The sequence below is a fragment of the Neltuma alba genome, unplaced genomic scaffold (genome assembly GCF_004799145.2).
Source record: "Neltuma alba isolate B1F8T4 unplaced genomic scaffold, ASM479914v2 tig00007881_pilon, whole genome shotgun sequence".
NCBI classification, from domain to species: Eukaryota; Viridiplantae; Streptophyta; class Magnoliopsida; order Fabales; family Fabaceae; genus Neltuma; species Neltuma alba.
In genome coordinates this window covers 89,340-104,011 of record NW_021634890.1, presented here as the reverse complement: position 1 = coordinate 104,011, position 14,672 = coordinate 89,340, and the positions used below count along the sequence as shown (strand labels likewise).

The window sequence follows — 14,672 nt, the reverse complement described above, 5'->3', positions numbered from 1 at the left end:
ATACGTACTCTCAAACTGGGGCCGGCTGGCATGAATGCACTGGTACTCTCAAACTTGACGTCATATGGAAGGGTGTTTAGTTTTCAACCTAAACTTTAATGTGGATTGAAGATAAGGGGGAAGAAATTTAATTTTTTTTGTCAGATTACCGCCAAAACAGGTTATTGAAAGTAACGTTTTCAATTTTGAGAGTAGTGTTTGGATAAGATCAAATGGTGATTTAAAGAATAATTTTTTAAAAAAAAAATTATTTTGAGAATAGATTTTAAAAAAATATATTTTATCAAAAAACTAATTTTGATAAAGCGAGGGTATTGAAAATTTGTTATAAAAAACAATTTTTTTATGTGCAAAATTAAAAAGGATATAAGTTAATATGATAATTACATAAAAGATATATTTTAATTTTAATTTTTATTTAAAGTACTAAATTTGTTAATAATACTTTTTACCAACATAATAAATAATCTATAAAAAATCATTAATATATGTATATATATTTATAAAATGTAAGATTAAATATATTTTAAAAAAATTATTTTTTTCTAAACAAAAAAATATATTATTTTACCTTAAAGATTTTAAACATGAGGTAAGCCCGCTGGTGAAGCTTTTGATTTTGCTAAAAGGTATTTCTATACTGCATATACCGTGTTGGCCAACCTCTGATAGCGTAATAATCATATGCAATGACCATATTTAACCCTTCAGAAAGAAAGAGAAATTTTTTTCCTTCAAGCGAAACCATGGTTTCGCGGAACCAAACCATGCTTTTAAAGTTGAATCATGATTTCATAAAAATATTAAGGGCTTGTTTGGATTGACTTATAAGTAGCTTTTCAAACGTGATTTACAGAATACGAGGTAAGTATGTGAGGAGAGTTTTGTCTCGACTTACATGAACTTGTTTAAAAGCCCGTTTTAAACGGAGCTCCAAACAAGCCCTAAGTGTTTGGATTCTTTTTGGGCCCAATCATAATTTGGACTCTAAAAGTGATTCTCACTAATTTGCGAAATACCCCTTAGTGTTGTCCTCAATATACCGTTCACATAAATTTTACTATAACATGGATTTTATATTTAATGTCGAAGGCAGTATTCAAATTTCAAATGGCTTATTACACTCTTTTTGTTGTATTTATAACTCACTCTCAACATATCTAATCGAAATCTAAAAACCCTTCAATATTGCTTACTCTATCATAAAATTTAATAAATTTTTAATTTTATCTTACTCAAATATAAATATTTTATAAGAAAACAAAAATCTATTCAATGATAAATGGAAGGTAAAATAACATATTTATATTAAAAATTTAATAAAGTAACTTATAAATAGGATAAAAAAAATTTCTGTTACATAAATAGGAAGGACAGAGGAGTAACAAGTTAATGACGCATTCAGTGATGATATTGGAGAGTTGGAAAAGATTTTGTTTTATGAGATAAAAATATTTTTATCTCATGTATATTACGTTTTTCAAACATATTGTTACTGCGTAATCATACAGGGATGTGAGTAGAGAATTTTTTAAAATATATTCACGATTAATATATTTATTATATTTATATTATTATATATGTACTATATGACATTAATTTTATCTAATTACTACCTTTGGTCCTTAATATAAGAGCTCTCATTTTGTCTATTATATTTATTCATTTTTTAAAGATAATCTTTGTAGTAATAATAGTTCTAGCCAATACACTTGATTAGTAAAGATATTTTATAAAGACAACACCTATTTATTACAAATAAGTAATAACTAGCTTAACTAATTTTCTTAATCTACTTAAATTAGTCAACTAACTCTTATATTAAGGATTAGAAGTAGTATTATGTTATTAATTTGATAATGAATCTAACTAAGTAGATTATGAAAATCACAAGGGAAAATTAATTGGACCAGGGTCTCCTCCCTCCTTCACTACTTATTCGTCACCACCGTCTCCTTTCCTACCATTAATCAGACCAATCTTTAATATAATAATGGACCTCCAGATTAATTTTCCTAAATCACAAATACTGATTTATTTTATTTAATATTGATTTTATGGCTTTTAGAATATTGATTGAAAGCATCTTGATTCCATGATCTCCAAGCGTAATTCTAACTTATTTTTAAGGTTAATATAATTTTTGATCCCTCAAGTTTGCTTGAATTCTAGTTTTAGTTCATTAAGTTTCAAACCACAGGTTTTGATTCTTTAAAAAGCAAAATGGTCTAGATTTTTATTAAATTATAGAAACTAATGTTTTAGATTGAAAGAAACTTGAGGGACCAACACGATGGAAACTTCAGGGATAGATAATCATTTGGTCCTTATAGCTTTAACTCGTTTGTAATTTAGTCCTTATATTTTGACTTGATGCAACTCAATCTCTATAGTTTTGACTTGATTATAACTCAATTCTTAAAGTTTGATTCGTTGTAACTTGGTCTCTATACTTTCAATCATTTTATAACTTAGTCCCTCTCTTTATTGGATATATAATTATTTTTTTAAATGGGTAAAACTATAAAGAGCAGGTTGCAACGAGTCAAACTATAGAGATTGAGCTACAATTGAGTTAAAACAATAGGAAGTGAGTTGTATCAAATCAAAGTATAGGGACTGAGTTATAAACAAGTCAAAATTATAAGGATCTCAAAAGACTAATTTTTCTGAAACTTTATATTTGTATTGGCCATGAGGAGGATTAGAGGAGCAAGATAAAATTCTATTAATGTAAGTAATTAACTCATACAAGATAAAATAACTTAATATAAGTCAATCCAAATATCGTTAAACTTAATTTTCTTTTAGCAGCATGCCCTCTTCGCCCTCTTTATGAATGGGTAGTCATAGACGAATGTTTATTTTGTGTTGGTTCGGATTGGCTTACAAAAATACTTTTATGTTGTATGAAATAAATATGTGATAACCTCTCAAAATTCCTACCAAATTAGCTTGTTTTAACAATCTTTTGTGGGTCTTGGAAGCTAATTGTGTTGGGTTATTCCCTTCAAGCTGAAAAATATGACTTGAAAATATGAAGCTTGATTTGTGCTAACATTTAGGGATTATTTGTGCAATTCTTCTAAAATTTAGGGCATATAAAAAGGAAAACTTGGAATTCTTGGCCAGACTTTGACTTGGAAACCTGTTTGGAGGAGTTCTTTGCTAGAGTTTGGAGGTTTTGGAGCTTAGGAGCTTTGGGCTTGAAGCTTGAAAGAGATTTCAGTTTCTTTTCTTATTTTCCTTGGTTTTCTTCTTCTTTTCTCCTTTGTTTCTGTAATGGTTATGAAATACCTTTGTATTTGTAGCTCTTCACTGAACATGTGTAACTAGAGTTGTCATTCTAAGATTATTTTGATCTATAGTATAGACTAAGACTTGTTCTAACTCTCTCTTTAGTGTTAATAATAATGCTATATTGTTTTCACCTTGAGCCTAGTACTTTCTTGTGATTGGTGATAACCTCTCAAAATTCCTACCAATTTAGCTTGTTTTAACAATCTTTTATGGGTTTTGGAAGCTAATTATGCAGGGTTGTTCTCATAAAGCTGGAAAATATGATTTGAAAAAGTGAAACTTGATTTGTGCTAATATTTGGGGATTATGTGTTCTAAGATTTTGGTGTAGGAAATAGTGAGAGTTGAGGGGAGAAATATTCAACCTACTTTGGTTGATCAGAGGAAGATCATGGATACAGAGCGAGCAAGAATCGAACAACTAAGTGAAAAAGGCCAAAAATGCTCAATCCGTCACAATGACTGGAGCAATCCACAGCAGCCTTTGAAGCAAAAAGAAAAGAAAGGCATTCTGTACTATGTGCTGTAGCGCTTGAATAAATCCACTGTGGCACCCAATCCCTTCTAAAGAGTTCCCTCTTTGTGTAATTCTTTGCGGTGCTTGTACCTGTGCAACTATGTGTTTTACATTATAACTTAAAATTTAGGACATATAAAAGGAAAAACTCATGATTTTCAACTAGGCTTCAACTTGGGGACCTATTTGGAGGAGTTCTTTGCTAGGGTTTAGAGATTTTAAGGCTTGAGAGCTCTAGGCTTGAAGTTTGCAAGAGATTTGGAGCTTCTTTCCTCAGTTTTCTTGGTTTTCTTCTTCTCTTCTCCTTTGCTTATGTAATGGCTATGAAATACCCTTGTATTTGTTGCTTTTTGATGAATATATGTAGCTAGAGTAGTCAGTCTAGCATTATTTTGATCTATCGTATGTGTTAAAACTTTTTTTAAGTCTCTTTTTAGTGTTAATGTTAATATTATGTTGTTTTTGCCTTGATCTTAGTGCTTCCTTGTGATTGGCCACCACTTGGAGTGATTTGTTTGATTGGTTGAAACTTGAGGAAGTTAAATTGATCTTTAAACTTGGGTAAAAACATGTTAGACTGGAAGTTTATACCATTAAATAGATGGTTTGTTGATAGAATAAAGACATATCTATTGACCTAGCATTGTCCAAAAGGGTTTTGGTTTTTAAAGTGTAATCTTTTCAATAAAAGCAAGAGAATATTGTGAAGTTTATTAAGATTACAAAATTTGGTTTTGTCTTGAAAAAGCTTAATCAATATTTGTGAATCTTGAGTTGACTTAACTTATCATTAAAACACTAAATGAGAAGTTTCTAACCAAATTTTATGAAGTACAATAGTGAGCAATAATCCTAGATCCTTACTTGTCTTAAAGTCAAGTTCATTTTGCTTTGATTTTCACCTTTGCTTTCACAGTACTTTAAACAACTTTATTTGCACATTAATTTCACTTAACGTAATCATGAACACAATTGCGATTTTTAGCTTGTCTAGCCTTAGTCTCTAAGAGAATGATACTTTTTATACTACTTATGACCTATGCGCTTGTGGTTAAGCTAAATGGCGAACAAGTTCTTGGTGCCATTGCTTAGGACTACAGCAAGATTGTTTGTGGTTGATTGTCCCTGTTGTGTAATTGGTTACGCTTAAGTTTTTCTTTTCGTGTTTGTAGTGATAGTTATAAATAGAGTGGTAACATTTAATTATTTAGTTTCATTTGATAAGCATTTGATTAGTTTGATACTTTTGCTTTTACTATAATTTTGTAGGTACTTCTTGACACATGCAAGGAAAATTGGAAGTTATTTTGGAAGAGGTTACTGAGGAAGAATCAAGTTCAGAAGAAGCGGATGAAATCACACTTGAGATTCTGCGATGACCATGAATACTCCTATAACCACCACTTGAACCTGAACAACCTAAAAATATGGCAGAACAAGATGAGAATGACTTCATAGATGACTTTATGATTTTTGGTGATTGATTTGATGAGTGTATAACTAATTCAGCAAATGTTTTAAGGCGGTGTGAAGAAACCAACCTTGTTCTCAACTGGAAAAATGCCACTTGATGGTGAAAGCTAGAGGACACTGTGTTAGGTCATTGAGTATCCAAGAATGGATTAGAAGTTGACAAGGCAAGGATTTCTGTGATCGAACAACTTCCTCCCTTGACAAATTAAATGTTTAAGAGTGTGAGAAGTTTCCTAGGGCATGTTGGCTTTTATCGCTGCTTTATTAAGGACTTTTCCAAAATCACCAAGCCACTATGTACTTTACTTGAGAAGAATGTGGAATTCAAGTTTAATGATGCTTGTTATAAAGCATTTGAAGTGTTAAAGAGAAGGCTTGTCACTGCTCCTATTATGATGGCCCCTACTTGGAGTTTGCCATTTATTATGATGTATGATGCTAGTGATTATGCAGTGGGAGCTTTTCTTGGTTAGAAGAAAGATAACGTTTTCCATCCTATCCACTATGCAAGTAGAACACTTGATGATGCTCAAGAGAACTACACCACTACTGAGAAAGAGCTACTTGCAGTGGTTTTTGCCTTCAATAGGTTTCGCTCTTATCTAGTAGGAGCCAAGGTGATTGTTTACACTGATCATGCAACACTTAAGTATCTTTTCAGCAAGAAGGAGTCTACAACATGGTTGATTTGATGGGACCTTCTTCTGCAAGAATTTGATCTCGAGATTGTTGATTGAAAAAGTACTAAGAATCAAGTAGCTGACTATCTATCACGATTGAGTATTGATGCTCAATCAGAATCTGACCAAGTGATTAATGAGACCTTCTCTGATGAGTAACCCTTCACTATAACCCATATTAAGGTGCCTTGGTATACTATTATTGTCAATTTCCTTGTTTGTGGCATTATTCCTCAAGAGTTAAGCCATCATCAAAGGAGGAAGTTCCTACATGATGTCAAGCTCTACCATTGACAAGAACCATTCTTGTTTCATCCTTGTGTTGACTAACTACTAAGAAGATGTGTTCTAGAATGTGAACAAGAAGAAATTTTGAGATGTTATCACTCATCTGAGTATGGAGGTCATTTTGGGGGTAACAAGATAGTTACAAAGGTCTTGCAATTCAGATTCTTTTGGCCCACTTTGTTCAAAGATGCCTATGACTTTGTGTCATCACTGTAAAAAAAAATCATTTTTGTTTATTCTAAAAGATACCATAAGACCTTCAAATGTTGCCCTTTAGTTGTCTCATTAACTTCACCATCACAACCCGTGTTCTTCTTCACTTTGTATCGTGAAGTTTTACATTTTGGACACTCAATTAGATCAATATACTCTTTTCTGTATGGTATGCAATCAGTAGGACATGCATGTATCTTTTCATAGGCCATACCTATTTGGGATAAGATTTTCTTTGCCTCATACACACTATTTGGAAAAACATTATCAGACAGAAGCATATCACTCAACAATTGAAGCAACTCTGTAAAACTTTCATCCGTCTATCCATTAGTTGCCTTTAAATTGAATAATTTCAACACAGCTGTCAACCATGTATACTTAAAACACTCGGGGTATAAAGCTATCTCAGCATCATTATTCAAGCTGTCATTTATATGTGATTGTGCAAAAAACCCCCGTTTCTACATTGTGAATCATACTTATTCTATCATTCAAGCCACCCATAACTTCTTCTGACTCAACTAATAGTGTTGTTCCTCTTTCACCGTGTCATATCCATCTTATATACTAAAGATTTATCCCCTCACAAAATAAGTGATCCCTTATATCATTAGTAATCAATCGTCTCTCATTTAAACAATTGACACAAGGGCAAAAATACTTTCTTTTTTTGTTATAAGCATTTCTTTAAGCAAATTCAATAAATTGTTCTACCCCTTTCTCATATTCCTTACTCGTTCTCAAAACACTCATCCAACTACGATCCATTCTATTATTACATAACCAATTTTGAATAATTTAATTCAAGAATAATATCAACAACGTTTTAATTGAATTCAACTTAATGATAAAGGGGAAAGAAAGAGAGAAGAGATTTTGATTAATTCAAATGCTTTAAAAAAAATCACATACACATAATTCGAACTTTAAATAATAGAATGGAAAAAAATAAAAATTAGTATAAATAATAAAATGAAAGGCCATAAGCCTAAAATGAAATCAAATAATAATGTCATAATATTTCAAAGAAAATTAAAGCATTTCAAACTAGTTGAAGCAATCAAACAAAATTAAACTACTTTTGAACATAATACATAACCTACTAATTCTAACAAGTCCAAGAGCAACAATTAAACTATTGTTCCTACTATGAGAAAATAATTATACAACTCACCAATTTATTTAGTCTAACTATTGATAGTAGCTCAAATTTATAGCTCATACACACATAGGCATTTCATCAAACACCTTAAGTACAATAATAAAATCTCAAGAAATAATCTTTCCTCATAACTGAATAAACCAGTAGCCACCCAGTCAATCTCAAATTTTCATATTATAATAATTGGCATTTCATCAACACTTAGAACGCAACAATAAAATCTCCAAAATTCATCTTCAATCGCATAACTATTGATTCTAACAAGTCAGAGTAATAAAACAACTTATAAACACCTTTAATCATACCTATGTGAAGGAGAGTCAAGCTAACCACTAGCTACAAGAAATACAAGCTACCCACGACAACAATGCACTACCAACACGATGGCGAGCTAAGGGGTAGAAGCAAAATGGCAAGTTGAGGGGGAGAGAGGGACGCTATGGCATAGGAGACGAGCTCAGGGAGATGAGCTCAGGGCAATGTGAGCTGAGGGAGACGAGCTGAGTGAGATGAGCTGAGGGCGACGTGAGCTCATGGCAAGCTGAGGGAGATGAACTCACAATGAGTCGAGGGAGACGACGAGATGAGGGAGATGAGCTCATAGTGACCTAGGGAGATGAACTCACGACAACCGAGCTGACGAGTTGCGAACAGAGGATGACAGCGGGAGAAAGATAGCGAGCTGAGGGAGAAAGGTAGAGAGCTGAGGGAGAAGAGGGAGTTGTGGATTTGACGAAAAGGGAGAAAAAGGGAGTGATCTGGCAGTTTTTGACTTTAAAAAACCAAGCCCATACTCGTTTATTGGACCAGAACAGATAAATATGTGTCCCCATACTCGTCTGTTGTGGTTAGTGGACCGGACGAGTATGGAGGGCCCATACTCGTCTGTTGGACCATAATAGACGAGTATGAGGTACTATTCTCCTTTGTTCTCAATTTCAGACAAAAATAAGGGATGAAAATAGACTTTATTATAGTAGTGTGTTGACTTGTGATCGTTGTCAACGAGTGGGCAATTATCTAAAAGGAATGAGATGCCTCTAAATAACATACTTGAAGTGGAATTATTTGATATTTGGGGAATTAACTTTATGGGACCATTCCCCAAGTCCTTCAACAATCAATACATTTTGATAGCAGTGGATTAAGTGTCAAGATGGGTTGAAGCCATTGCCACCCCAACTAAGGATGCCAAGGTTGTTGTCAAATTCTTGAAAAAGAATATTTTCATCGAGTTTGGAACCCCAAGGGCCATAATCAGTGATGGAGGAAGCCATTTTTGCAACAATGAATTTAGAGCTCTATTAAAAAAAATGGTGTCAAGCACAAGGTTGCTTTAGCTTATCATCAAACTAATGACCAAGCAGAGATCTCCAATTGAGAAATCAAGAAGATATTAGAGAAGATCGTAGGACACATAAGAAAAGATTGGTCTACTAAGCTTAATGACGCTTTGTGGGCATACCAAATGATATACAAGACACCTATTCTAGGTCACCATATAGACTGGTCTTTGGTAAGGCATGCCATCTCCCTGTCGAGCTAGAACATGGTGCTTATTGGCCTATCAAATGGCTAAATTTTGATGCAAAAGCCATTGGTAAGAAGCGACTCTTACAGCTTAATGAACTTGAGGAATTTTGGTTCAATGCCTATGAAAGTTCAAGACTCTACAAAGAGAAGACTAACAAGAAAATCCTTGTTAGAGCTTTTCAGCTAGGTCAACAAGTTCTATTGCACAATTCCAAGCTAAGATTCTTTCCTGGAAAGCTAAAGTCTAGATGGTCTGGTCTATTCACTGTTTTGAGGATTCATGGTCATGGAGTTGTAGAGCTAGAAGGAAAAGATGGAGAGAAATTTTAAATTGATGGTCACTACTGGGGTGGCCCGTTTGATTGCCAAACCGTCACCTTCCCCTTACCGGAGGACCAATAAGCAAATGAAGAGTCAGGCTGAAAACTATAAATCAAGCGCCACTTGAGAGGCAACCTTAAAAAATATTTATGGTTGCCTATTCTCTCATTTAACCGATATTAGAGGCTAGTTACGGTTGAGAAAAAATTGCACCAAACCACAAAAAAGATTAGGACGTTGGGTGCAAGCAATGCCATCAAGCGCTTTGTCCTTGATAAATATTATATGAAATTTCTTGAATAGCAAGTGCATATATTTATGTTCTTTTTTTGCCAAAGCATCTATTTATATTTTGGATGAATGTGTTTACTTCTCTCTTTGGGTGCCAGATATGCGTCGCGGCTTAACCAAAGAAAACGTAGTTTCATGGTGCATGGTACTTAATTCAAGTTGAAAGTCTAATTAATAATACTATACTTCATTGATATTCCATGGTTATCTTATTTCCAACCTGTGTTTCTTTTTTTTTTTTTTGGGATATGCCAACCTCTCATCTCTCACCAACTAAGACTTCTCATTTTCAAGAACTTGTGGACTGCGTCACATCATCACGGAAGAAGCCAAGAAGATATTGTTACTTTTGAAATATGGTTGACACAGTCAATATATGGGCCCAGTATATAGTAACATCGGCTCCGTCCCATCACTGGTCTTTTCTCACTGGACTTTCCACACAACTGCATTCGTTTAATCAACTATGGTTAGTGTTTCGTAATATAACTAACTAAGGTTTAAATTTCTATCAAAAGAAATATCCACATTTAGTATTTGGTAGTATTTTAAATAGGACTATCTTCACTAAGGGAATATTTGTCTCTAAGAAAACTACATTCGTCTTCTTTTTGAAGGAAAAAAGGGAACTTAGTATGGATACTTAAAGGTAAACGATCCGCCTTGTAGACTTGTGGCTTCCTGGAGAGGGTGGTACCTTATCTAGCAAGTCGCGATCGAGTTCAAATAGGACAAGAATCGGAGGTAATATATGAACGTAAACGATCCAGAATACTCTTATAAGGAGGAAAAAACAAAAAAAGGTGGTTTCAAAATACATATATAGGAGGGGATGAGATGAGATGGAATCAAAGAGGCATTAACTTTCACGAAGAAACCGTTTCAAATTAATTTTCATATCAAACACATCGATTCATTAGACTAAGACACTCATTTTACGTTTAAGGTTCAATGTGATGAGCATAAACTCAAAAAGAAAGTCAAATTCCAAAAGACTAACATATTAGAAGGAAGAATCTCTAAAACTTATAAACCTCAGTTCCTCAATATGGGACATATAAAATTCAAATATAGGAATTATTATTCTCTCCCTTTGCAATCAGTCCTCTTCATTGGATGAGCTGCCAAAATAATTTAAATTTTATATGAAAAGCAATAAATTGAGTGTTTCTTCTTTCTTTCTTTTTTTATTACAAAGGCAAGATTAACTTGAGATTACAAAATCAGATTTAAAGTATGTCGTCCTTCATCAGCCGAGCCTAAGATAATGATTGATGCCTGTCCATCCATCAGAGTAGTAATTAGATGATAAGCTTCCAGTGAGTCGGTATGAGCCTATGCAAATTAGCAATACAGTCTGAATTGCAAGAAATTGAATCCCACCAAAAATTGAGTAATTCCTACTCCGCGTTCCTCCCTATCTTTTCAATGATCGTCAGTTCCTAATTAATTCGTTAGATGCAGGAACTAATAAGTTGAAAGTTCAACCATATATGTTTCATTGTTTTGTTAGATGAAGGTAGTAAATGCTTCTCGTCCTTCTAGCCTCTCTTTTCTTATCAATTTGGACAAGTGATTATCTAAATAACTAAGACGTAATTGACTGAAACAAAAGTCATGAGATCGTTGTGCATAGAAATTCCGGCAATAATGGGGAAAAAAGTTAGATACAATTGTTCATTTCAAATTTAAAGTAAGAAAATTCTTCATGTATGTAATTAACTAAAGAGCATCAAATTGTAACCGTTTTTGCTTATTTATTTTAAAAAATATTTTTTAAACAACGTGCGTAGATTTTTTTGGTTCTATTCCATGGTTTTCTATTTGTAATTTAATTTTCCGTGAAAATGATTATATGTTAGTGCCTACAGGCTACAGATAAGACCATCTGTGATATTTTGTTGCGTTTATTGGAGTTTGGAGAATTATCTAGCTTCTTATGAAAATATTTGCCAAAATGAAATAGCGGCATATAGGAACTATGCGATCTCATTCCATATTAATCCTTTCGTATCTATTAATTTTGAAATTCAATTAAAAAAAGACAAAAGTGTCCCTTATTTCGTCCGCTCATAGCACCCGGTTAGTGTCAGAGACTCGGTGAGCTGGCCATTGGAGGGAGGGCTTTTTCCAAGGAACAAAAAACCGGACTAGGCATTAAACCGGTCGAGATAGTAGGTCAAGGGTTACTGATCGAACCGAGGTTGAACCGGGGTCGGACCGGTCATATTAAAATAATATAATTAATTCATAATATTAAAATAAAACAAAATTCATAAATAATAATCACTAAAAAAAGATGAGAAGCTACAAAAGTAGTTTAAATATTTAATAGTACCAAGTAAACATTAATGAAATATATATCTTAACTAGGGAAAATCAAAATCATCACTAAGATCATTTGCATGGGCTGAGATGTCAACAGCTGGACAAGGAAAAGCAGGAGCAACAACATCATCTTGTAAAGGTGGAGGGTCAGCAATGTTCATATCTTCATCACCTATATAAGACAGTGACCAACATTAATGATTATACAAATAACTATATATTGGTATAAGAATAGAGTCTTAATTAAATATATAAACCTTCATTAGCACTCTCAAGAGTTGTTGAATTAGCAGTGCTGTCATTGTTAAGGATGCTTTCCAATGTATCCACATCTCTGTCATCAAACTCCAGAGTGGGATCTTCTTCAGCCACCCAAAAATCCACCATATCAATGTTTTCATAGTCAATTGGATCATAACTTTTGCTCTTCTTCAATGTACTCCTTTAATGGCAAAATTTTTTTTAGATAAATATAAATCAATTAAAAAAAGTAAAGTTATTCACTGTTTCCAAGATTACCTATGCTTCAATCGCAGATTATAGTTGGTGAAAACCAAATCATTCAGTCTTTTATGTTCCAATCTGTTTCTTCTTTTTGTATGAATTCTTTCAAATAAGCTCCAATTCCTCTCACAACCAGAAGAAGTAGAAGTTTGACTAAGAATGCGCATTGCAACACGCTGCAATTCTAGAACTGAACAACCATAATATGTCCACCATTCATCTACATAATAAAATATATTTAGTATCCAATACTATATAGAATTAGTAAATAATCATGAATATAATAAATAATAATAATACTTACAGGGGTCTAGTTTTTGAGCGGCTTTTTGACATGAAGGCTTGCTAAAAGATTCCTTGCCTTCGCGATAAGTGGTCGCTTGTTTCATCACTAGGAAGCCATCAATATCTTCATTTGAGTAAGACTCAACCACATCAATCAAAGCCATCATTAACTTTGACTTGCTAGGACAATCTGGACCATATGTAACTGCAGGATTCAACAAATACGATACCGCATGAAGATTGGTCTTCAGATGTCTATCCCATCGAGTTTGAATGATTCTTGTGTAAGGCTTATACAATTCCTTGTTCTTCTTAAACATCTCCTTAATTGCTATTTTTGCCCTTCTCATCCCTTCATAAACGTAAGGCAATGAAGGCTTCTCATTTGAGTTCACAATTCTCAATAATTTGATGAGAGGAGATACAATCTTCACAACTTGATAACAGTTATTCCAAAACCGGTTATCTAAAATGATCACACTAAAATTTTTCCTTGCCTCAATCTTTGATAATCTATGGTCCACAAAATGCTTATCAACAACCAGAGCCTGCAAGTCATTTTTATGCATATATATGCTGTGCAATGTAATAAATGTCGTAGCAAATCTTATGGCACCAGGACGCACAATTTCTTTCCAACTCGGTCTCCTCCTCAACCATGATAAGAAAACCATATGATTATATGCAAAGATAGTTACCTTGGATGCCTTTGATGCGAGATCTGACACATTTGGCATGCTGGAAAAGTCTTTTAATATAAGATTCAGACAATGAGCAGCATAAGGTGACCAATAACTATTTTTATACTTTTCTTTAATCAACCTACCACATGCTACATAGTTAGCTGCATTGTCAGTTACTACATGGACAATGTTCTTAGGACCAATCCACTCAATGACTTCATAGAATAGAGTAAATAGAGTTTTGGCATCTTTGACTAAATTTGAAGCATCAACAGACTTCACAAACACCATTCCGTGTATAGAATACACTAAGAAATTTATCAAAGTACGTTGCCTCACATTAGTCCATCCATCAGTCATGAGTGTGCAGCCATTGTTTTTCCATTTAGCAATTAGTAACTGACATTCTTTTCTCCAATCACTCAGCAAATTGGTTTTGAAATCATAAGCACTAGGGGCTTTAAACCCAGGCCCAATTGAAGCAATACCATCTATTGCTCTTTGAAACAACGGGCAATCAAATGCTTTAAATGGAATGCAATTCACAATGGCCCATTCAACAATCAACATTTTTACATTGTGTTTCACTTCTTTGGTTGCTAATGCACTTTTAATACCCGGTTGAGAATCAGGGGTTGTGCGAGGAGCAAAATAATTATCCATACTCCCTATAGATTTTCTTTTTTTTGTACTACTCATGATAATTGGTGAATCAACATGAATATCTTCAATTTCCTCTTCTATATTTTCAATGACTTTTTTCTTTGAACACTCTTTCAAAGATTCTATCATTCTATGACGTACATCATGCGAAGCTTTTTTACAAGAAGATATTTGACCAGTGATACCAGCAAGGTGTTGCTTCATCCTATTTATCCCACCACCTCTATAACTATTACCACAAAAAAGGCAAGTGTATACATTTTGTGTCTCTTCTTTCTTATAAGCAACATGTGCCCATGCAGGATCAGTTTTTGCACGCAATGAAGAAATTGGTGTAGGAGGATTGGAAGTTTTAGTATTGGAAGTGGAAGATTGAGTATTAGGAGTGACATTATCATTTCCAGAACTTTGATTATTTGAAATATCCAT

The 14,672-nt window shown here is 33.5% G+C and overlaps 1 protein-coding gene across 1 annotated transcript; it reads right to left on the bottom strand.

Moving 5' to 3' along the window:
- Window positions 1-12,149: 12,149 nt before the first annotated feature.
- On the bottom strand, window positions 12,150-14,672 carry LOC114753361 (uncharacterized). Its single transcript, XM_028942056.1, has 4 exons — window positions 12,917-14,672; window positions 12,628-12,832; window positions 12,366-12,550; window positions 12,150-12,280 (listed from the first exon to the last, which is right to left on the bottom strand). Exons 1-4 carry the CDS (start codon window positions 14,670-14,672, stop codon window positions 12,150-12,152), a joined length of 2,277 nt encoding a protein of 758 aa, XP_028797889.1.